General features: G+C 34.9%; 1 protein-coding gene across 2 annotated transcripts in view; it reads right to left on the bottom strand.

Annotated features, from left to right (window-relative positions):
* Positions 1 to 26,975, bottom strand: part of NALCN (sodium leak channel, non-selective) — a 323,837-nt gene that overhangs the window by 288,505 nt on the left and 8,357 nt on the right. For both annotated transcript variants that reach the window (XM_076009294.1, XM_076009295.1), the window contains exons 2-4: positions 17,772 to 17,918; positions 14,583 to 14,765; positions 555 to 638 (exon numbers count right to left, since the gene is read on the bottom strand). In XM_076009294.1, coding sequence (XP_075865409.1) covers positions 555 to 638; positions 14,583 to 14,765; positions 17,772 to 17,879 — 375 coding nt within the window. In that variant the 5' untranslated portion in view covers positions 17,880 to 17,918. The remainder of the gene's footprint in view (positions 1 to 554; positions 639 to 14,582; positions 14,766 to 17,771; positions 17,919 to 26,975) is intronic.

The following is a 26,975-nucleotide window of genomic DNA, read 5'->3' as shown; positions in this document are numbered from 1 at the left end:
CTTCTGTTATCCCAGCTACTCTCCAGAGGCTTAGCCAGGAGGATTGCTTGAGCCCAGGAGTTTGAGGTTGCAGTGAGCTATAATAATGCCACTGCACTCTAGCCCAGAGCAACAGAGTGAGACTCTGCCTCAAAAAAAAAAAAAAATTATCTCCTATAGTATTAATTTTCATAGTATAATGAAATTCACAAATTCACAAATGTAACCAATAATTAAAATGCTAGAATTATTGACATTTCTATCAATAAAACGTTTGATGTGATGGAAATGCTAATTATCCAGATGTGATCATTATACATTATATACATGTATAAAAATAGCATTCTGTACACTACCATAAATATGTACAATTATTATGTGTCAAATACAAATAATTTTTTAAAAGTTAAAATAAGTCAGTAATCTGAATGAATTAAACACATCTGCTAAAATAATGTAGGAAATTTCACAATCATATTTGATTTATATTATTTAATATTTCTATTGAGACTTTTAATGAAAAATAATGCCTATTTTGGAAAATGCCACTTTATAAGTTAAAAATATTTAATTACCTGTAACACCAATGAAACCCAAAGGCAAAACACCATAAATCCATCAAAAACACACCAGCGATCTTTCACATAGGAACTATCCCCCTAAAAATAAATTTTACATGGCATTATCAGGCAAAATGAATATTTTTTTTAAAAGTCTGTGGAGGGAATAGTTAAGTGTTATTTCAGTAAAAGCTACACACAAGTTTTATACCATAATTGAACAACCTTTCAAAAGGAATACTTTTAGGATTTTAAATGACATTATTTATAAGGAAAATAATTTTTGAAACTCAAGTGATTACAGATCTTTGCACATAAAATTTTAAATTCATGCAAAGGGAAAACATTACTATATTATTTTTTTTCTTTTAGCCAAACAAATTCTACCACTTTAGGAACCAGAGGCCATTCTTCTAAATAGGCAGTTTAGGTCCTAAACCAGCTTTCTTCCTAAAAAAACAAGAGCACACAGGGATCAACATGAAGACCTTTAAAACTGCTTGGTTAACCACCATTTGTGGGAAAATTAGCCAGTAATTCACCTCAAGCTAAATAAAGAGTGAAGAAAAATAAACTCACCTTAATTTGCAAAGAAACCATATATAACCTTTAACCTTAATTGGGATTATATATGTAAAAAAAGATAAAAAAGATGCACTGCTTTCATTTTTTAATAGAGAATCTATTCTGACATTAGAATGTATACTTTGATAAAATGGGAGTTGTAGGGAAAAAAGTCTTTTGGAATAACTAAGCAGAAAACTTCATGAAGTTAGAATTAGAACTTCTTCTCTTAAGTAGAAAAACCTTTGCTATTTTAGGATTATCCCATTAAGTCACTAGTTTCTGTAGTCATCCATATAACTCAATTTTGAATTCAGTCACATATATCATTACCACTTCTGACTGAACCTGCTAAGAAAATAAAAATAGAAACAGAATGTCAAGACTTTAAATAAAATGATAAAAATGTTGCAGACTATTTAGGAAAATAAAATAATTTCTATAACTTTCCACCTTTAGTAGCAAATAAGTTATCGAAATTTCCTTGAGAATGTTACAGAAATAATGTGCGTTGTTCATGAAACTAAAAGTCTAATAAAACACTTACTTGAACTTATCTGACCATGATATGAAGTATAAATTCAACAAACATTGGTAAGTACCTGCTTTACATAAGAGGATGTATAAAGCCTAGGTAACACACATGCACAACAACAGTATCTTTTGTAGAAAAACAGATGTGAACTCGGCAAATAAATGAGGCAAAATAACTTACAATAAAGCTATAAACATGGTAGGTAAGATGGAAAGATTAATTCTACGGAGAGTTCAGAGAAACCAATGCTAGATCCCAAATTAATACACAGATAATTTTATCAGTGGAAAGACAGCCAACCTAACTGGGTGACTCATGGATTTAAGACTCACAAAAGAGATACATATATGAAAGCAAATGCTGAGGATTGGCTCTGCGTGACAAAGAGGACAATGACCTATTAAATTGTCATTGTCATCATATGATGATTTATACCTGAGGAAAACAGAATCTTAGAATGCTACTGGTCAGGTATACACATAAAAACATATGCACATATTTAATATACAACAAATAATTTAAGGACATAGTAGTTGCCTTCAAAATCTTACAGAGCATCTTTTACTATAAGCATCATATTTGCCTTGCGTATTGCACAATGAATTGAAAATACAAATTAATTAATATAACCTAAATATAGACAATATAGCCAATATAAAATTGACTTTTCTATGAGCCTAATTTTGATTAACATCCAAAAGGATAATGGAATACAAATTTTTTTAAGTTGTGCTTTCTTCCTTCATTTATTTATTCACTCAACATACATCGCATCTCTATAATCCAGGGGGGTGTTCAAGAAATCATGACACAAGAGAGAATAAAAAACTCCTACACTTATGTAACTTACATTCTCAATTAAATAAAATGTAAAATATATTCTATAAGTGTCATAGAAAAATAAAAGTGTACATTTTCAAATTGACTGTTATTAAATGAAAAGGAACAAATGTGTTTTTTACTTGTATATTAGGCAATAAAAGAAAATGAAAAATGTCACTTGATCTTTATTTTAAGAACAAAGCATAGTTGTGACTGTTTTAAAAATGCAAATAATTCCAAAAATGAGAACTAACGTTTTACGGAACTCAGCAAGAAAGTATTTTTAAATTGGAACAATTAATAAGTAAGTGTTAGGCAAAAGAAAGAATTATAGGTCACTGGGTACACAGACACCCAAATAAGATAAGTTCATATGGTATTTTTTCAAAGCAATATTATTATTTTACTTCTTCTGTCATTAAAAAATGTTATATGTAGTGTCACTATAATTAGCCTCTTTTATTGCTCATAATTTGCTTTAGAAATGAATTAAATTCATTAGGCTATAGAATGAGAGCTTATTATTATATTGAAGATTATTTAAAATGTAACAAATGAGGATAAACAGTATTATTTCCCTGAGAGACCAACAAAGTTGCCCAGAGCCAAGGTTGGAAGAGAGATATACTGTTCACAATGTATCCTTACATATTTTTTTAAACTAATGTTCACATGTAAAATTTTATAAAATAGATTTTTTAAGTGAAGTTTTAAAAAAGGTAGACAGTTTAGCTTTAACAACAATCACTTCTTCAGTTGGCAAAAATAAAGTTAAATTAAAAAATTGGGGACTCACAAATTCAGAACATAAAGCTGTCAATAACAAATGTAGTTAAATTTTAGTTTCTTATTTACTATATAAATTTGTTTGCTAAGGAAACTGATGTGGTAAAGTTGACTCACAGTATATTTTGAACTATCTAAAGGATGGATTGTTTGAAATCATTTTAGAAGCACCAGTGAGGATCACAAATAAAACAAAAGCATACAAATATTTTAATTTCAAATGACGTCGATTACAAACACTGGCTTAGTAAAATTTCTACTATATAACATAGAAAACTTTCTTTAAATTAGTATGTGACTTTAGTTGTATTTTGGGAACATTTCCTGCTTTAGATTTTCCAGAAACTCATAGTATCATCAAAAAGCCCTCCACATACTAAATGGAATGCAATGGTCAATTAGAACTATCCTCATTTTACTTTCCTAGTAAAATATGGACATAATCCACTGGATATAAATCTTATATATTATTTTTTGGCTCATGCTTCCAAGAATCATTCAATATTCATAAAAACTTTCAATAAGCAGTGTTATAGTGACCCAGTAACATTCAGAGTTTTCCCCTTTTTTTTTTTTTTTACTTTTTGCTCTTTAGTGTACATTGTTCTTGCCAACTTTTTCTTCCAGACTGATCTGACCATAGCCCACTCTGATCACCCTCATGACTCTTGCATCATGCAACAACTGACACTTCAACTCTCGTATACAGATAGTGTTTGTTTTGTGTTACAGGATATTCCTTTGTAATCCCTATGGGTTGCTGCATGAATTTATATTTAGTCCCTTTAATTTATCAGATCTAATGGTGAAGTTTGAGTTTCCTACTTAAACTTCCTTTGAACATATTCTCTGGTGTTACACTTAAAAAAATAGTCTATTCCCCATGGCAAATGTTTGAGTTTGTTCTGAAGATTATTAACACCCTGAGACCTTACATGGGATAGTTTCGGTGGTATACCCAGCACCGAGCACAGTAAGTGCTGATATAAATATAGAAGATATTAAATGAATGATTAGATAGGAATATGAACCATGGTTTAGAGAGCTCCTGTGGATTACAATGGATATAGCATGAAGTCAACTGATATGCTTAATGAAGGCATCCATCCAACCATCCATTTACTGGAACTACTCATATTCCTTCTAAAAAGAAATTATTCTCTTTTGGCAAAGAGAGAAAGATGGCATATCTTTCAAATTAGCATCACAAAATTAAGACTCTTCCTGTGTGATCATGAAAGATCACAAATGAGATTATGCGATGACTTTTGGATATTTCCTGGATTAGTAAAATTTGAATAAGCAAAGCTAAAAATGCCATGCAAACATGAATAGGCTCAAGTTTACATAATTTGTGCATTACAATGAAATTGTAAACACAACTGAATTATAGGAACTGAAATTATTAATACTATCATGGTAATCATTATCAATAATCGCTAAGGTTCAATAAGTTTAAAATGTGTTTTAATAAATACAGCCTTTGCACTTTGAAATATAATCTTGTTTTACATTTTGTGTCTGAATACTTATCAAATCATCTCTTTTTCAAGGGTCTTACCCTTTTAAAATAAAGTTTCTGTGGTTTAAGTTGCTGTGAATCAATTTACATGCCCACATTCTCTAAAATTCCACTCTATCAATGCCGGAGTTATAATATTTGCAAATAATAAATAGTCCCTTTTCTCTGCTTCCAAACTATATAGCCAGAATCTATCACACATGAATGCCTAGTGGTACCTGAGACATTTTAACACCTCAAATAGGAAAGAAAGGTTTTAATTTGTCTGTTGCATCAACAAGAAATTGAGGGCAGAGAGTGCTTTAGCTACAGGCGGAAATCAGCACTCTGGTGGCTGAGTAGATGAGTGATTCAAGAACTGTCTGTCGATTCTTACAAAGGTAAACAATTGAAGGCTGCCAATCAATTATACAGTATAAGAAAGTAACTTAAAGTGTTATGCAAGGGTTTAATAGCAGAGAAGCAAAACACATTTATAGGGATATACTTTGCAGCCACAAAATGATATGTACTGATGTAGTTTCATGAGTACATGATTTATTGCTCCACGCTCCCAGGGCCCATCTGTCATTGTGTCTTAGCATTATTATTTATTACTTCAATAGTTCTTAAAGGAGGCATGCTACTTTTACCTAGATCTATTACCCAGATGTAAAATAAATAACTGAGAATCATCTGAAGAATTCACAGTCTGCAATACTGAGATGCTCTGAAATGACACAGGCATATATCCTCCAAATAGTTGCTTTTTGCCTCTAGGGATTTGGAGAGCAAGAAAGCTTCTAGGAAGAGGAATTAATGGGGAAGCAATTATAAAAAAAATAGTAACTGGGGAGCGTCAATTACTTGGCAGATAACTTGAGGCTTGGAGAATATTACAAAAGATGGGAAATCCTTAAAACAAATACAATCCTCTAACAAAAATGTTTAACGACATCTCTTGCTGGAAGGAATTTCTGCTTCAATTTCTTTTACAGGCCGTGCATTCAGCATGCTACCTCCAGAGTGAACTTCGCAAACACAAATCAGATTGTGCTCCTCTCAGATTAAAATCCCCCGTGCATCTTTCCTGACCACAGAATGGAGTCAGAACTCCTCCCAAGCCTGATGCAACCAGGCCTGCCTTCACCAAATCCCCTCCTGCTGCTTCCTATGCCTAGCCCATCTGCTACGTCTCTTTTGAGTTCTCCAAAGTCCCAGGCTGTGCCATGCCTTTGTGTCTCCAAGTCTTCATTTTCTCTGTGAAATCCCTTTCTTTCATCCCTCACCACCCCTGCCACAGGCCACACTTACTTGTCCTTCAAGACATCCCTTCAAATTCCCCTTTCTTCAAATTTCCTCTGACATCCCCAAGCAGATTTTGGGGGTCTGTTTTTTTTTCTGGTGCTTTCCTTCCCCATAGCTTTTACAGACCACTACTAAAGCACTTTCATAAAACACTGAGGGTCTATGGCTCACTATCTGGATTCTCACTAATCCCAATATTTGCTATTTATATTTGCAAAAATGTTTGCCCCCCTATCACTATGAAACTAGAGGAACCACTATCATGAATCTGTACATGTGTCAGTGGAGATGTTTAAGTTGCCCATGAATCCTGCCAAAGATATAGTGTACAATGCAGGTATCTCTCTATTGTTTCCCTTCTGGGCTAAATCTTGTGCAAGCATCGTTTAATTACTTAACTATTTATAATAGCGCAGCACTTCCTTCCTCTTCTTAAACTTTCCCCTGAAAGTTAATCTTTCAGGGGACCCAGGATTTAAGTTTACCAACCCAGGCCCATTTTATCATATTTTATCAGTTCTGAAACGTATTCTCCCCTGCTTCATTGCAGTTTAGCACTCTGGATATAGGATGCACTTATAATTGATTACAATCTTGCATTTTACAATCTAAGAGTAATTAACACCATTTATTATTTCTTAATGACCTGTGAACCTGTGAAATGATGCTATTTCTTACAATTGATGACATCAGCCATTCAATGAAATATGGTAGATAAGGTATATTTTTTTCTTGTTTACTTAAGAATATGTTCCTATTTTTGTTGGGTACATACAAACCATCAACTGCTTAGTTCAATAAGAACAAATAACTGAGTAATGGTTCTTTTAAATGCTTTTAAATATGCAGAAATATGCAGGTAGATTGTTACATAGGTGTAAGAGAGTGAGTTAGTGAGGTTTGGAGAAATTGGTTGGAGATACCCTAATATATTATTAATTTTTCCATTTATATTAACAGAACATAGGTGTGTATTTTCTGACAACATGCTATCCAACATGTTTTCAGAAATATATTGGATGTAGAAAATGAGAAGCGTCTGTATGTGTCAAGGCTGTTCTACAAAGTGGGTCAGGCTTCTTTCTTTGAGGACAGGAGGACAGGACTGGTTTTGTGTTTCCCTTCTCCTAGGGCAGTGACCAGCTCATTGTAATCATTCAATAAACAGCTGCTGAATGACTAAAGGAAAACTTGGAAACCATACTTGGGTTTAAGAATATAACTCTCTCTCATACTTTATATCTTAAATTTTTACTATCTTAAATGTTTTATATTCATATTTATGCATATTTTGATATATTTGGCAAACCAGTAGTCAAAAAATTAGTGGGCAATACTAGGAAGCTACAACTCCAGTATTTTTGTTTTGAAAATAAAGTTTCTAGGTTTGGTTTGTTTTGCATAATTTTATAAACTAGGTATCATTAGATAACATTATCTTAGTCATCAGGCATGAATCTTGGGTGTACCATAATATTGCCAGAACAGGCTAGTTGTACTTTCAAAGAACTATGTATGAGGGATGGGCAACAATACACTGGTTTGCTTCTATAAATATTTTATTATGGCCTAATATAGTTTTATGCATGGAAACTACTGTTCCAAAAATAAAAGGCTATCATTCCCCAAATCGTTGATGTATGGGTACATCAACTCACATACTCTCTCACACAGCAGATATGGCAAACTGATACTGCCCACAGATTAATACCTAAATACAACTGTTTTTTAGAACTATTTTAGTTAGAAATTAGTGCACATTAAACACTTAATATTTGTACAGCTCTATTCCAAACAATGTGAAAACTTATTTAGAAAAGTATAAACTGATAATTAAAATAGAACCTAAATATTCATAATATCCCTCCATATGTATGAAGAAACATAAGCTTAAGTCTTACAACTGAACAAATACATCATGTATTTTCAAATTCATCTGAGTAAAGAGACTAAAACGTTGAGTGAGAGATAACTACAGTGCTGTTGGCAAATGCATTAAGGTAGAAAAGTATGAAAAAATAAGTTTTTTAGCAAGCAGGTGTTTAACAAAAGTTTTTAAAATTAAGGTAGAGTTAATTGATGAGAGCATAGTAACTTGAACTTGAGCAATTTAAAAAAGAGGTCCTCTAAAAAGTATTACAGAATCCCTATGTGGACTGATGTGTTTTTATTATGATATAACTTAAATACCTAAAATATGTATATATTTCTCATATAACTGTAAAAGGAAAATAAATTTACAAATTCAAAAATAAAAAGCCAATAAAATTAAAATTAATAACATAAATGTAATGTGACAAATGACATTTTGCTGGAACAAAGTCTGATTAAAAGTTTAAGTTTTAAAAACATAATCTCAAACCCAATTTGCTCTTTGATGTGTGTCGGTTATGACAAGCATGTTTGAAGAAGTCTGTGGTACAAAAATAATAAAGTTATGACTTGGATTTCACATCATGAAAATGACAGTAGGCACCAATTTAATTGTCACAGTCTAACAATAAGGGGAATCATGATGGTAAAAATTCAGTGAGGTGATACATTCAGAGCTTGGTTCAAGATAATCAGATCCCACATTTAACCATACTTAACTAAAACCTCAGCTAGCATTTAAATATTAAATGTCAGTTTTAATGAGAGATGAAGCTTTGCTGACTACTTCAAGATAATATTAATAATGCTACTACTACTAAAATCTACATTACATTTGTATTTAATCTAATTATTCCTGAATGCAAAACAGAAAAACCATAGCCAATTTTAATTTTAAATTTTCAATTCTTACAGATTTAAAATAAGAAAAACATTTTTGGTCTTAGTAAATAGCTCATCATTAAATGCTGATGGAAATACGAAAAATACTGGAAATGACTAACTTATAGCATTTTGAAAATGATTAGGTTATAAATCAAATTTTTTCCTCTTTAACTATTGCTTCAACTTCTAATATTTAAATTATTAAAACATCTGCTCATTCAGTGCTCTGTTCACTTGGAATGAATATATAATTTATGTACCAAGTACACCTCTGTTCTTTTTATTACTAGACTGTGACAATTACAGCAGTGCCTACTGTAATTTCCATGATATGAAATCCAAGTCTTAATTTATTAAATAACCTAAGAAACAAAAGTTTTATTCTAGGAAAATGTCATTCATTTGTTTCAATCAAGTTGGAAGCTTAAACAAGTCAACATATGGTGATTTCAATCACAAAATGCTTCACTCAGAATATTTAGATCTTTCAATTCATGGTCAGAGGTTGCCATAGCCCGAAGGGCCAAGTATCCAAATGATAGGGTCATCCAAGGGCCCCTAATGAATCACAAAAGACAAGATAGGGCTAGGCAAGGCCCAGGGGAGTGAAGTAACAATTGCATAAAAGAAATTTTAGCATTCTCTCAAGACCAACTTTTTCCCAAGTTGACCTCCTGAGATAACTACCAATTTTCTCAACCTATGCTTATCTAAGCCTCGTGCTTAGGAAAACTGGTCTAGCAATTTCAAGGAAAACCCAGACAATTTTAGAATCATCCAGAAATCTGTTCATTGAAGCCATGGCAGGGTACCTGGCCCTCCCATGAACCAAGAGAATTCCATAGTACAGAAATTACTAATAAATATAGTGGATTACTGAGTAGATACCTCAGAAAGTGAGCTTGAGAATAAATGGCAAAATTTGTAGAAATGTAACTCAGCAGTCTACAAATTGTAGGTAAATGCGAAACAAAAGAAACAAACGACAACTACAACAAATATTTCCAAGGTGCTGCAGAAATATCAGAGATAATGGAACATCCTAAATTCCTAAGGATACCTAAAAGAAATCCTTTCCAGGAGACCAGAGACCCATAGTAGAGAAACTCTTGGAGTAGAATGCAACTTGAGTAGGAACACTGGGGCCAATGAATAAGAAGTATTAGATTAGAGGCCAGTAGTCCAGAGAATGCAGAGCTCAGAGCTGTGACAGCAGGTGCACAGAGAAGGTCTATTTTTTATATGTCATGGCAACAACAGTACTGGGACCCCCTCATAGTGATAATATGTGTAAGCTACTCTGCCCATTGTGTAGGAGAGACTCCCATTTCATATGAATGTTGTTTTGAGCAATGACAAAAATAAAACAAAGACCAAGCCCTTATAAATATATTAATATCATAGATTAAAATAAATGAAATAATACATAAACATATAACCAAAAAATAAACATACAAAGTAGATGAAAATGATGATAGAATATTACAAAATGACCAAAAGAAATTTTAAAAAGATACAAAACTAACACAAAGCTAGAAATAGGAAGGCACAGAAATGATGTCTAAATAATTGAAGACTGTGAAAAAAAAAAAAACATTATTCAGGAAATAATTAAAAAGAAATGAAACAACCATTTTAGAAAGAGGAGTAAACTAGAATGAACACAAGAGTGAAGGGAGAGAATAGGGAGTGCAGTAAGGGAAATAGAATGTAGAAAAGATAAAAATGAAAAGAAACACATTAAAAGAAAATGATGGACACAAAAGACCAAAACATAGATCCTGATATAATTGGAATACAAAAGGAATCTTGAAGAACACACAGGATTAAATAAAATATCATTTGATGGTCCTAGTAAAATATATACATAACAGAGGACAAAAATCTGAATTCTCATAGAACTACTGACTTTAACAATAAAGGGAACAACTCAGTATTCAGAAGAAAATATTAGAAGGAAAAAAAGCCTATTCTCAGAAGCAACATCACACTTAAGAAACTCAAGAAATGAAAATGTGAGTTAAAGCACATTCAAAAAACTAGAAATAGACCAAATAAAGCAAAGAGACCTAATAAAGCAAATAGACCTAATAAATAAAGCCAATAGACCTAATAAAGCAAAGAAAGAAATAATAAACATAAAAGTAAAAATTAATGAGTTAATTAATTAATTAATCTGGTTCTTCTTCAAAATATCAACAAAATAAATAAACCAATTTGCCAACCTAAAACAAAATGAAACAAACAAATGAAAAACAATACTAGCCATTCTAACAACAACAACAACAAAAATCTAATCAAAATAACAAAAATGCAAAATTAGGAGGAAATACTAATCAAACAGGAATTTAAAAATATTTGGAACTAACCTTATGTTAACAAATTAAACTAAATAGTGGATAATTTCCTAAGAAAATACACTTCATTAAAAAGACCCCAATAGACCAAGCAAGTCTAAAACAGACAATTTCCATACAAGAAATAGGAAGTATTGCAAAGGGAGCTCCACCAAAAAGCATCAGAAGCAGATGGTTTCACAGGGAGATTTACACAGGGAGATTTAATCTTTTAAAGTTAAAAAGATCCGAAGAGTACTCAAGCCATTTCAGAGTACGTATGCAAATATGCCCACCCACCTACACACACCTCAGTGAGAATTCTAATGTCAAAACATGACAGAGATTAGACAAAATCAAGAAAAATAATAACAAACACAATCAAATAGCATATTAAAATAAGAAAAATGTATTTTATTCAGGAATGTAAGGATGGTTCAATATTTTAAAATATATTCTATTGTAAGACCTAAGGGGAAAAAAATCATTCAACAAAACTCAAAATGTGATCACTATACAACTCTCAAAAATTGGAATTAATGTTTATTCACTTAACCTGATGAAAAGTACATACTTCAAACCTAAATTTTTGAAGTTATTTAATGAGGAAACACTAGTGGTATTCTAGATAAATTAGGAACAAAAGAAAGATGTTTACTGTCTCTAATACTGTTTAACCTTTTTTGGCAGTATTAGCCAATCCAATTAAGTAAGTAAAAGGAATAAGGGGCATAAGAATTGGAAAAAGAGACAAACCTGTCTTATTTGCATGCAATATGATCATATAGAAACATCAAAACAATTCATGTAAAACTATAAATAATCAATAATAAGTTAGAATAAATAGTAGAATATAAGACCTCATGTGGGTAACAAAATGAAATACAAAGCATAAACATAACCAAAAAATCTGCAAAATCTGTGAAAGGAAAACCATAAAACATTCCTATAAGACACAAATGCTGACTCGATACAATGGAAAGACTGCCTATGATTTGGGATAGGAAGAATTGTGCATGGCACAAATAACCATGAACAAAGCCTAAAACAATGGCAAACTGGGGAAAATAATTGCAACTTACACCACAAAGGGTTAATGCACACAGAGTGGTCAAAATTTGAATGAAAAAATAATAACTTAAAAATACCATTCGACCCAGCAATAGCATTGTTGGGCGTCTATCCAAAAGAGCATAAGACATTCTACTATAAAGACATCTGCACCCGAATGTTTATGGCAGCACAATTCACTATTGTAAGATCATGGAAACAACCCAAGTGTCCGTCAATTCATGAGTGGATAATTAAAATTTGGTATATGCTCACAATGGAATACTATTCAATTCTAATGACAGCTAGCACCGTTTATGCTATCCTGCATTAAGCTTAAGCCCATTATCCAAAGTGAGGCGACACAAGATCAAGAAAACGGGCTCTACATCTACTCGCCATCAAATTGGTACTGACTGATTAAAACTATGGCGCTAAAATGGTGATAGTGCCCACCAGGGTTTGGGGGAGGGGGCAACCCACATCTTAGGGTCGTGGGGAGCATTGTGGGGGAGGAGGGAATACCTCTAACCCTTCCTAAGGAAAGGCAAAGATATACAATGTAATCCAAAGGTTAAAAAAAAAAAAAAAGGGAAAAAAAAAAAAAACTTTTATCGGGTGGTGGGCAAATGGGAGGGGAGAGGAGGGGAAGGATACATACTTACAAAATAGGTGTGATGCGCACCACCTTAGGGTAGGATACACTTGATGTTTTGGTAAGGTGGGGACGGGGAGAGGAATGGCAGGGGCAACATATGTAACCCTAACAATATTTGTACACCCATAATATGATAAAATAAAAGGAAAAAATGGCTCTTAGATGGATAGAAATGCATATTAAAGCAACACTGAGTTACCATTTCCCTACCGGCAGATTGGCAAACATCCAGAAATCTGACATATTTTATATGACCATATGAGGAAAGAAGCACCTGTACACGTGGCTGGTCAAGATCCAAAACAGTTCAGGGACCAGGGAGTATATAGAAACTATTAAATGGCACCATCTGGAAGCAATCAGCCAAATCCAGAATGTAGAATATGCCACAAGACAAAGACTCACGTCCCCCAATGGATCAATGATATGGATTTTTTTGTATGGTGTGAGAAGCTAAGACCTCATGAACTTAAAGGGACTTAAAAGAGTCTTAAATACAATAATACAATATACTGTGTAAACTTTGTTTGAGTCCTGATTTGAAGAAGTCAACTGTAAAAAAAAAGATATTTGTGACAATTAGGAAAATATGAACATAAGTTAGATATTAGTCTACATTAAGGAATTATCATTAATTTGCTACATATGATAATGGCACAGTGTTTATGCAAAAAAAAAAAGAAAGAAAAAAAATTATATCAGTTAGCCAGTTAGCCATGCATAAGGAGTTATTTCTGAAATGACTTGTTTTCTCTTATTTGCTTTAAAATGAAATAGAATTGGCCAAATACTTATAATTGCTAATGTTGAATTATAGGGATCCATTACAACTATAATCTACTTTGGGGTATATTTATAAAAGTCCATAATAAAAAGTTAAAAATGAACACAGTACTACATTGACTGTGTTCACTCTATTTTAAGGATAGCACACAATGACACATGTAAATAAGGGAAGCGAATAAAAATGACCAATAACTATGTATTATGCATTTTCTCATTAGATTCTCAAAATCCTTGTACAGAATGAAACACTTTCCCACCAATTAACCTGAGATGCTGATACAACCAGTAAATGAAAGCGTCAGAATGTAAGTCAAATTTGTCATTTATCAGACCCTGAAATATGACAGAAATGTTCTTCCTTTTCTTTTTCTTCCTTTGCATTTACATTTTTTTAATTTTTGTTTTTCAATGGTGATAATTTCATGCTACCATTCTTTTCCTTATAATCCCAGAATTCCTTTCCATCTCATGCCCTTTCTTTTTAACCTTTTATGTGTTCAAAACACCTCAGGTTAACAACATCCTGATGAATATTATCATGGTCTCACTTTATCATGTAACATTTATGCTGCATTCTATCATCAATAAATATTGGAGTGCCTCCTCTGAGCCAGTCACCGTGTCAGGTCACGAGCTCAGCCCTAGGTGGGGATAAACCCTACTCTGGACTTCACAGAGTTGGCAGTCAGACCATCCAGTGCCTTCCAAGATATTCCAAAGGCTTTGTGCCTCATAAAATTTACTTAACTTTTTAAATATTCTCATGCAACCTGTTTCTATCGATGTCTGGAGTTATGCCTTTAAAAAAAAAAAAAAAACTTCAAGATGAATAAAATAAAAGAAGGTTTCGTTTTACCAAAATTAACATGAACGTACTATGAAACTGATTAAGATTTTCAATGCATTTCGGTCTAGCTGAAAGGAACAAGGAAATGTTCACCTTGACGATGCCCCGGATGTGCATTTTGGCTATCATCTCTGCCGTGTAGAGAAACATCAGTAAAGTGTCCAAGGTAAACGTCACGTACTGAAGGGGAGGATAGTGCTCGAAGGTCATCGGCGTGTTCATACACACAGAGATGACGCTGATGATGGCGCAGATGCGCAGCAGAGAGTGAACCCACTGCAACAATGGTCCAAAGTTACTATGTGACACTCTCAGCTGATGTCTTCAACTTGCCTCATAAACTATATTATTTGGAAAACATAATACTAACATTAAAATATTTCACTAGTACGGAAGGTGATGAAGAAAGGGAATACCATCTCAATGCATATAATGAGCTAAATGTTTTCATATATTTCCGTAGTGTTTAATTCTCAAAGCAGCTTGTTTCCCACATGAACATACTAAGACTCAGAACCGTCAGGAGGCATTTCTGTGGCCACACATTGATAAGAGGCAAAGCCTAGACTGAACCTGATCATGCTTCCTCAAGCCCCCGGCCACTTCCTGGCCATCAGACCACAATGCAGGAAGATTTAGGTTCAATTTAAAAATCTGTAATTTAGTCATATAGTAATTTAGTCATATAGGAACTTGAGGTGCTATTACTTTTATCCTTTTTTTTCCTACTGTGAACACCTAGTATTGGGGCCATATTCTATTTACTATAACTTTTCTATGTCTAGCACAATGGCCTGTCATAGGAGATCATAAATGCTTTTTAAATGAATTGATACATAACACATCCCATATACAGGGTTTTCTTTTTATTTGTGTCTTATATATAATCTCCTTGTACAAAAATCGTTTTAAAAATCTGGCCTCATCCTACATTTTAAAAAAAAATAATAAATGGACTTTTTATTTTGGAGAACATGTTTTGTACAAATTCAGTCCAGAAATTTCTTTCAAATTCCAAAAAATAAGTTTCTGAGCAATTTTAGCATACATCTGCTGTCTGAAGATTTTCTTTAACCCCAAAATAAAGGAGAAAGAATTAAAAAGACAAATGTGTGTGGTTACCTGTGTATATGTAACTCACATTCAATATTTTATTATGAAAACTAATATGTAGGATAAGAAATACTTATTAATAATTGCATCTACATGCTAAACCCACATAATTAATGTTACTATTTAATTAATTAATCCACAATTCTTAAACATAATTTAAATATAGTGACTATCTTGAATATATATATAGTCATGTTAATTCTTTAACTGTATACTCTCCCCCAAAAAACTTTAGTTTTGTAGTATTAATAGATGGATTTTGTAGCTATGCAGGCTAGCAGGCACTCAAGATGAAAGACAGAAAAACTGTCAGAACTCTGAGGAGACTCAGACACTTGTAGGCTGATGAGTGGGTTATAATATTTATTTGACAGCTATAATATTTGCATGAAGACATAATGCTGCTAATTCCATACCATATAAACCACTGATGATTCAATTTATTTTAAGGGTTGATGTACTTTTCATGCAATTTGGAAGCACTTCAATAAACATCAGTGTGTGAATTTAGCCCCATCTGGACTTCCAACATAAAGGATCTAATTACACAAAAGAGCTTCAAAAGATGGGTTCTACCACAACAAATCTGCTTTGAATTTGAAGGAAGAATTTTAATTAAGCATTAATAATGGTTTAGTAAGTGCCTCCAAGGCTACATCTATAATACTACCTTCTTCCTAAGTTCTCAGAAAGCTCTGTACAGGGTGGACACCAAGAAAAAGTTAGTGAGTGTTTTATTTTCTGTTCCATTCAATTCTCTAACATGAAGGAAGACCTACTCTCTGTCAGAAACGCTGGGCTCTGAGAACTCAAAAATGGAAGCAACACAGTTCTGACTCATAACTATTTTGCAGTCCAACAAATAAAACACATATATATGTGTCATATATGTATAATACATGCATATTGTATGTACACACACAAAATATAATGTATATTTATAGTATAAAGTTACACTATATACAATATAAAGTTACGATTATATACACATTAAATGACCTATACTTATTCTGTCAGTAGTGGAAGTGAGCCATCTTTCAGAGAAGGATGGGGGCGGGGTGACACTCAGCTAGCCCTGGTGGAGGAGGAGGATTTGTCTCCTCAGAGGGGCTGGAAAGGGCCTCCTGCACCAGGGAACAACATGAGCGAAGGAAACTGATGTGAACAAGCCAGAGAGCCTGGAGGAGCCGGGAGCTGCCACTAAGCCTCAAGCAGAAATGGGCAGTTGCTAGACAGGTTAGAGTCTGAATAAAAGGAGCTATGCATGTGATATTAATACTAACACATTTTAATTTGCAATGAAGGTAATAAGGATGCTTCAACAATCAGAAAGCAGGGGGACAATATGAGCAAAAAAATGGAAAGAAATGTGAACAGGCTGGGAAAGAGGTCTGGGGGGGCAGTGAAAGAAGACAGGGGACAGGAGGGAGCCCTGGCAGGTCCCCTGCATCACGGTTAGGGGAAAGACAAGCATGAAGAGGCAACAGGTCATTTCATTGTGTTACTTTGGCATCAACTACAAGTTTAACAATGAAGTTGACCCTATTTTGTGTTGTAGAGCTGAGATTCCAAGACTGGAGAACACGCATGCCGGGCCGGCTCGGTTCTGGTTGCTATGGTGTTTAGTGATACCTGATATAGCAGATCTTCCCTTCAAGTCCTCAACAACTTAATCAGGCAGAGAAGGTGACAAAGTTCTTCAGAGACACTATCCATTATCTCATTAACCTTTACTTTCATTCAAAACTTGCAAATCAGAAGGAGACCTTTAATTCCAAACGTGTGCTTACTGTCTCACAGATTCATGCATGCTGAAAACTATGAGTGAAAGGAAGTTTGTTAGGAATAGGTTGCTCATCCTGGACTCCAGCTTTGGATCAGCTGAGAAGTGGTATTATCTCCACACTGCATGCATGGCTCTGAGGAGAGCGTGCACAGTGGGGTGGGCAGGGAGCCGGACCACCTAGCAAACTTCCTATGTGAGTAATCCACAGCAGCACCTCATTATTTCATTTGATTGTTCACCATTCCAGACTCTGAAACTCATCCATATTCTCATGCAGCTCAAAGAGATATTTCAAAGTCAAATGTACATGATTTTTGAATTTGCAAATCAAATTTCCCTTATATCAGCCTGTGCTTCTCCATACTTCAAAAAAAGAAACTTACTGGCTTGTTAATCCAGAGTATGTCAGCGTTGTCCGACAGAGATTCATCAGGGCCGAAGTCGGTAACTGGCTGGGCTTCCACCCTGGAACTCTGCTTCCTTTTGAGCATGCTGAAGTTAGCTTTGGTAAGCAAGTGCAAAACCACAGTCTGGGAAAAGAAAAAATTATGTTTGTCACCTAAAGCATTGTAACCCTCATCAAAAAAAAAAAAAAAAATGATTCCCCCATGTTTATTTATGCATTTGTAAAGTATATATGTGTTCTACCCTGATGTATATAATGAACACATCCAAATAGAAATTATAAAAGGATGAGATAAAATTAATATTAACGAAAGCTTGGGCTTTTTTCTCACAACCAACAGATTATCTTATGTGCTTCGTAAGCATTTTAGAGACCACTGGTGTAGAATAGCTGAGGTAAAATAGCTTTGCCTCTTAGGGTACTCACATTATCAGGAAAATCTTTTAGATGTATGTCTAAATACCTAGAGCTGTCTCCACTTAAGGTGGCCAGTGCCAGAGCATTGCTGACTAATCCAGATGAAATATGCAGATCTTCCCTGGAATTTACCCTGTGTTCATTCAATATGACATTCACAGACATCCTTATGTCCAATGGTACCAACCTGATCTCATTTTGTCCCTTTCAAAGCAGATGAAAGTCAGAGAGATTAGGGGCAGAACTTTCTCTATATGGAGATTTTTTTTTATGAATGCAGTGATTATCTAAATTCTTTTGGCTACTCTGAAGTAAATCCTCCATCAAATTACACTGACGAGGGAGATGATATGCCTTCTTGCAACTTAAATTTCCACGACTCTGAGTCATCCACATCTTACTATATATGTCACCTCCCTATGTCCAGTGCTACCACCTTCTACAACTCAGCAGCCATTTGAAGGGGAGCCTAATACTTGTTGGCCCCTCAGGACATAAATCGCAAATAGGTGGAATATAATGTGAGAAGAGATGTTATAAAGGCAGGTGGTACCCCCGAGTCCACCATGAGACTTCTCATTTGATTAACACCTGGTTTGAATCATTAAGGAAGGAGAGGCTCTAATGTTTTTTGGATGTCTACTATATTCGGGGCACTGAGCAGTGATACTTTATTTAATCCTTACAACAGGGCTAACAAAAAAAAATCTTTTCTTTTGGCACATGCCTGAGAAATTCCAGCCTCCAGGCAGGTGGTAACTTAACCAAGGCCTTCCAAGCAAACTTGAAATTTGTCTGTCTACAACACCTAATGAGTTTAGAGTTGACCATGCTGATGCTGAGGACTAACAGGAGAATTTCTAAAGACAAGGTAACAGAGAGAAAGAGTGCTTCAGGCAGTGCACAGCTGTGCAGAGTCAGAAATGCCAAGTCAGGAAAGTATAGTACTGTAGTTTTAATGTCAGGCAGGTTCACGTGTCTCCTATCTGGTGCTCCATGAAGCTAGAGAAAGAAACCTAACTGAGGACAATGGGTGCCACTACATCCTCACCAGGGAACAAGAAGATCACAAATGTGTTTGCAGTGTGTGTGTGCAGCTGTAGTTTTCACTGGAAAAGAGAATAAAACACTGAAGCTCAAGACAAAGCAGCTCTGAGTCTGATCCCTTATCTGAGAGTCTATCTCTTTCACTATGTGCTCCTTGATCTACCTGGGTAGGTACCTGTGCCTAATCCTCCTATTCCCAGAAGAAATCAAGCTAATTGGCTTTAATATGTGCTAGGTATTTCCAGGCTCTTATTGCTCTGAATATTGACTTTTAATATAGGCTTTGCAACAGGCTTTACTAATTAATTTTATTTTACATAATTGGAGTTAGGGACTCTTGACATCCTATGTAAATACATGCAGAATATACAAATTATGCTTTTTCTCTGATATACTATGTTGAGAAGGAATGTCTGGTGGCCTTAATTTCAGATGCCTCTTCAATAAAAGTCTCCTATGTATTCAAAGACTGGGAAATCTTTTAGAAAAATATTTTCTTTTAGAAATCTTTTAGAAATCCTTCGAGATGACACAGCACAAGGGTAAAAGCAAAAGAGTGACTTCACAGTGTAGTTCAAAGGTTATACCAGAAAGTTTATACACCACTCCACAATCCCTTTTTCACTGAGCCAATGGAGATGGATGGTCACATGAATTCCATGCACCTTTTATTATCAACATGCCAACTAAAGCAAAATTGATTTGGGGTTATTGATTTGTTTATGAAGAGGAGTTCACATCCAGAATTTTTTTTTTAAATCTCCACTTTAGCTGCATTTGACCCATCAAAACAATGCAACTATAACTAAATGACATCATCTGTCACTCACTTTTCCACTCACTTTACCTGCTGCAAGGTATCACCAAATCAAACCACCCAGGATGAGCCAAGCTCCAAAGAAACCTGGTTAATCCATGTATATGTAAAATCTCAATAAGTAGCTTCTGAATCACTTGAATCACTGAAAGTTTGACTGATTTAATGATATCAAATATATCAAGCATTCAATTAGTAAAATGAATTTAAGTTACAAACACATGAAAAATTCAAAATTAATTTGGGGCAGTTGATTGCAATAATTTTCCTTTACAAACAGAAATGTTGTTTCACACCCTCATTCATGTCGAATCAATATAACTGAGCACAGAAGACCTGTTATTCTCCTGATAAAGACCAATAGGGATATTTAAGTATCCTAGGTGAGCTTATTATGTTGGTAGGAAATTGCTTCTATGTATCTTAGCCTTATCAGTATTATGCTTTTATAAGTCAATATTTTTTTTCTGTTTACTGAAGTGTCCTTCATAAGGTAGTGTGCAGAGTTTGAAAAATGTGGCTTTCAGAAGCTTTTTCACACTTATAAAAAGTAGTTGGTATTTAAAAAGTTCAATATCAGGAGAGAGGCTGAATATTACAATGTGTCCATTGATAAAGCTTTTACTCAGAAACAGCTTATGGCCTCTACAGAAATAGCTGTTTAAAAGAAACAAAAATAAAAACAAACAAAACAGAAAGAAACAGCATATAACAACTCAGGCAGAAAACATACTATGATTCATTGCTCTTTTAAATAGCTACAATCGAGTTTTTGTGTTGTGTGATAGCAATTTTACTTCCATTGGCATATACTTTCCCTACTTCCTTCCAGCTCTCTTCACCATGTTGAAATTAAAATATTCAGTTTTCTTTAACTGTGAGGTGTTTGCAACACTATGGGTCATTTCTTCCCTTTGCAACTCTCTATGGGTCCGGTATTAAAGTCTTTGCATCTTCTATCTTGCAAATGATAGTTTTATAGCATATCCTTTTTGCTATCCTCTAAACTTAACCCCTTAAGAGATCATCTGTTTTTACAGCTTCCAACATGACCTGTTGGCGTCCTGCTACTTTGGAGTCACATATCGGTGCTGGTTCCACCTCAGACACAGGAGTTCACAGCAACAACCATCATCACTGGAGAGTCAGCACGACAGAATGGTATCGGCCAGCATCCTTCTGCTTCCCTCTTTCCTCTCCTGTTTCAGATCCTACTGCCCTGAGCCTTTCTGATTCCCCCACGTGCACCTGGAAGGACCACACTGGTTCTCTTTACAAACATTTCAGTAGTGATTTCTTTCCTTGTTTCTTCATTCCAAATACATACAATGGCCCCTTTTTCACTTTATTCCCATTACTAGACCCCTTTCTAGACCATGGGGCCTCAGGTCTGGGCTGCCTTTAAAAATGTTCCCTCTTTTATATAAAAAATCAACTTCCCAAGACACCATACGTCTCTCCTGTAACCCAGAGAACCTCAACTTATCTTCTTGCTTCTCATTCACTTATCCATTCATTTATTCACACAGCAAGTATTATGCAGCCACTGCGGTATCAAGCACTGTGATATGTGCTGGGTATACAGCAGTAGACACAAAGGCATTCTTAAAGTTTACAAAACATCCGGCTTGTTTAACCTTATGTTCCAAGGACACTGAGTCCCACTGATTTTTACTTGCACTTCCTGTCTCATTCATACCACATGCTGCCCTCAAATTGGCCAAACATCCCATGATGCACCATCCTTCAACCTTTCTCAACTACTTCAAGTCCATTATAGCAGCTGCATCCTCTTTATTGTCTACCACCCATCCCATATCAGTCCTTCCCAATACCCTAACTTAACTCATACAGAATTTCTATGTGGGTGATTTTTTTTTGTTATAAATGGAAGATTTAATATTTGGGAATAAAAGTGTAACCAAGAGAAACATACCACCTTGGTAATGACTCACAATATCTATTTTATTCTAAAAATCCCCCCCCCAAATGCAGAAATCACTGATTTATTTTTAAACATTAAGTGTCATTACAATTATCAATACATCAATACCAGCAACTACTCTTCTGATAACTTCTGTGCACAAACTGTGGGGTCTTTAGGAGCCCAAGTGATATTGTTTATCTACCATCCTATTAAAGACGCACACACAGACACACACTTAATGGTGGACTTTTATATCTAGTATCCCTGTCACAGTTTAGGAAGGGAATTAAGATAAGAAAATGTTCGATAACATCCTTCAGACTCTTCACCTCAAACTTTTACTTTCATGTCCTTGGAAGACCAACCACCATTGTTAGCAGAGGTCTTCTCATTTCATTCATGTTTGCATAATTGTATTGCTTTAAAAACAACAACAACAACAACAAAACACCACCCACTGTGTTAGGTGATGTGGATTTAGTACTGAGCAAAACATACTTGGTCTCTTCCCTCCAGGAATTCCTGAATGTTCCCTGTTCCTGATAGCAGACAACATGGTAGAGATAGAGCAGCTGATTAATTAAAGGAGAGCCTCTAGCATGATATACTTACTCTTCACCCTCCATCTAGTGGCTTTCTTACTCCTTCACTACCTTATTTCTAGCTCTATCCTACCTCCCTGGGCAAGCAATATTGAGCAGTGGATTCTCAACATGCTTCAGTGCTATCAGGCATAATGCTATTCATGCTAAAAGCCAAGACAGCTGACTATTTGGTCCTTTCCTAGACCTCAAATACCTAAACCTTAAATTAAATTAGAAGAAAACAGTTCTATTTTATTTTCATCAACACACCAGTGCAGGTTTATTGTAGGAAAATTAGAAAAATTATATAAACAAAAGGAGAAAATGAAAGCTATCAGGAATTTCACTTCTAGAGACTCAATCATTTTTGGACACTATTAATATTTTTGAGCACACAGAGTATATCAGCCACTGAACAGCAGCTGTAGATGAAGCAATGATCAGATATGGTCTCTTTCCTCTTGGAGTTTTCTTTAGCTGGGGCACTTACTCTTGAAAGGGATATGAATTGTGTCTTTTTTAGGATTTTCCTTTCCATAGGTATTTTTCCATCCATACGTTTATTTGTAATGACTGCTTACCCAGTGTTTTGTAACCAGCTTTTTATTCATCTGGCAATATTCTGTGAACATCTTTCTCTGTCAATAAATGTACGTGTACAGAAAATCCTAACTGTAAATAAATACCACCTTCGAACAACTGTGTCCATTTCTTGTCTTTCTTGTCTCATAAGTGTGTTTACATACTTGTATGTTCAAGACCGTGAGAGGTAAACAGATTTAAGCACATCTTTCTAGATTAGGATCCAAATGTTAAATTTGTATCTGAAAAACGTACCATCCCATATTTTGAAGACAATTGAATTTGATGTTACCAATTTTTTAACTTGAACATTACAATCTTATTTCTTGTATTTCTATTTATCCTTCTTTTTATTTTATATGGCCACAGAACTGAAAACAACAAACCATTAAAATCTACATTTGAACAAGTTTCTTGTCTTTGTTCCATATGCACGTTTAAATCTTCAATTGTACTGTAGTACACCATCATAAAAACTTGAAGACTAAAGGGGGATGCTGAAATAGCAAAATGTAAAATTTGACTGTCCACTCTGTTTGCCAAATTCCTTCTCGACAGAAGACATACCCATTCAGAACAAATGAATACAGATAGCATCATAAGTTTTATCCTATGATTTAAACTAGGAGAAAACACCCCACTATTTTTGTCTTATTTTCTGTTATCCAACATCCATCCTCCCTGCCTCATGTTTAACTGTCCTTGCCCAGGGCACCTTCCTGCAGCTCCCAGGCACACTACAGCCTCAGAGCTTCTGATACCTGCACCTCCCTCCTCCTGATTGATTGTCCTGCCACTGCACCTTGAATGGCTGAAATTCCCCTCTCTCTCCAAGCCCAGATCATTTGTGTTCCCTGCAGGGAACTGATGACTGTGGCCCACGCTCTCGCACTCTGCCTCTCCATCCATGAGGTCACCTCTTCTGGCAAGTGGCATTTTCCAAATAGAATGCAGCAACCCCAGTGTCTCTCATTTAGTGGCCGCTCAGTTATTGCCTTTTGATTTTAATAACCAAAACCACTTAAGGGAAAGTTTTAAAAACAGAGTTTGACATAAAACTGAATGTTATTCCCTTGTCCGGATGCTTTATCTAAAGGAACATAATCTTCAATACCATCCACATATAGGCGCACATACACACACAGAAACATACAAACACACACACAAACAAATGTAATAAAATGCTTTGGGAGACATGGAGGTTTCCATAAAATAGTGAGCTCATTGGTTTATTTCTGCCCAAATATGTTCACCGCCATGTAAAAACATATTTCTTCCAACAAAATTGTTTATTGAGGGCTTACTATGCACCAGGCCCTGTTTTAAGAATATCACACATTATCTCATTCAATTCTTACCAGAACCATTTTACAGATGGGGAAACTTAGGCATAAAGATGTCTTGGATATGAACCAAGACAGCATAGCATACAGAACAACTGGACTAAAAGTTAGGTATATTATAGGACAGACAGATAATAAAACTATTTTTTCAGTATATTTTAATCACATAACTTGGTAATTATAAACTGTCTTGGCATCAATTATTGTTTGTGAAAATAGTACAGATATTTTCATCTCCTAAAATTGAATAACTTTTTATTATATGTTTTTCTCATTTATAGTTTTTCTCATCATACATTTATAAAAAATGTGTATTTTTTTCTAGCAAGAAATCATTAAATTTCTCGTCAAATCCATATGAATGGCCTTTTCAGGTTTCTAAGTCAGTATCCATTCATCAATCCTTTTTCCTTGGGAACGAATCCTAGAAATATTATCTCATGCTTTCACTATCTTTTCCTCAAATTTTGAAAAAAAAAATAGAGAAACAATATTTGTACCGCCATAATATAAAATAAAAGGGAAAAAAAGATATTTACTAACTCCCATCTGATAATATCACATCATGTAGTAAGAAACAGATTTCTTCATTTCCTAAAGTGACAGATTTCTTAGTCTCATAAATTCTTAACTGAATATGTGAAGAATGTGAAAACTAGAAAATATATTTTACCTATCATACATGGCTAAAAGAATATATGTTTCTCTGCAGAGACTGTACTAGTGCAATACAAAAAGTATTTATTGAGAAAAGTCCTTCAAAATCCAAAGCCCAGGATGCAGATGTTATGGTTTTGTTTTATAGTGTTCCCTGTTCTTCCAGCAAGGAGCATCCAGAGTAAAAATGGAAGTTATCAATTAGAAGTTATCACAAAGTGGCTGTTTATTCAATAAAAAGAACTATATAATCTAATAATAATGTGTTGGATTATCCTGAGTAGTAAGCTTCTTTCTGGATACTTTCAGAGAGAACGACTGCACATTTTGGAGTTTACAGGAAGGATTTTTGCACTGTCTTCTGGAAATTTGCAATAGATTATGTCCAGAGTGACTTCCAATGATAAAAGTTATTAATACTCTTGAAGCTGCTCACATTTTTATGAATTTGATCATTTCTTAGGGTAGGTAGGCTGATGGTCCATAAACTACTTTACATATTTATAGAATAGACGCATACCTAGGCATTATTATTTTTTTTTTTACATAGAAGATGAGAGCAAACATTTATTGAAAGCTTACTCGGGGCCATGCACTATTCTATTCTAAGCACTTAACACCTCTCTGAAGTAATTTTTAGTATTATCCTCACTGTATAGATTAAAAATCTGAGGCAAACATGCCCAGATCTCCATGGGTTGGAAGCAAGTTTGGAATCCAAGTTGGAAGCAAGTTTATTTTGTTGGGAGAACAGAGGTAAGTGGGAGAGTGGGAGGGAGGCAGAGAACTGGCAAATAATTTAGTTTTTACTTTTTAACCTTAAGAACTTTTGTACATTTCAAATGTTTCACAACAATGATGTGGTTTATTTATAATTTCTTTAAAACAAGTACTTTTTTAAAAAATTTCAGTTTAAATATTTTACACCTAACATTTGCTGAAGGTTTATTATGTGTGAGGCTAAGAGCTTTGCCCAGATTATTTTATCTATTTCTCACCATGCCCCAGTGAGGCAGGTGAGTCCGTTATGAAACTGAGGTTTAGAGAAAGCAAAAGTGCCCTGCTGGAGATCACACCATTAGACTGTGATAAGCCACGAGAGAGCCAGGTCTCTCTGATTTTCATCCCTGTGATATGCTACTATCCACATCTTTCAATCTAACCCATCCAAGCTTTGTGAATAGAACGTTCTTCTTTCCCAGAGAACAGAGATGGAGTCTCTGAGTTCCTGCCTCTCCCATGTCTGAGTAGCAAAGCCATATTAGAGCATGCCAGCCACTAGACCTGCAATGCCAGTCCTTCCCAGCCCTCTCAAGCGAGCCTCTGGTCAGTCCCCTGGGTGTCCTTTGCTCATGAACTTCAAAGGGCTGGTTGCATCTTTCCCTCTAATCTGGCCTCTGCTTGGAGGAAAGGCAGGCAGCTGGATTGTTTTCTTCCTTTAATGCAGCCTGGAGTCCTGTCTCCCCCAGCAACATGGCAGAGAACATCATGCCAGTAGTAGAATGACGACACCATTGGAAATCTGACCCCTGAGCATCACAGCAGCATTATCCATCTCAACAGTGGAACAGCTACTCCCTCCCCTGCCCCTGCAGTTAGACAGCTGCTGTGGTTGATTTTCAATCTAATTTTGGACAAAAGTAAATGCCCTGATTGAGCTGGTGTCCCCTCTTTTCCTCCCTCTACACTCTCCCCACCTCCTCTTCCAAACACCACTTTTCTTGTGGGGTACTTATTTATGCCTTGGCCCTCACTAAATCAGGATGTAGCTCTGTAAAAGCAGAATGCTACATGCACAGGCTAGTCC

Source organism: Microcebus murinus, chromosome 13, assembly GCF_040939455.1.
Source record: "Microcebus murinus isolate Inina chromosome 13, M.murinus_Inina_mat1.0, whole genome shotgun sequence".
Taxonomy (NCBI): Eukaryota; Metazoa; Chordata; class Mammalia; order Primates; family Cheirogaleidae; genus Microcebus; species Microcebus murinus.
Note: the sequence above shows the minus strand (reverse complement) of the source record. Positions and strands in the feature narration are given on the sequence as shown.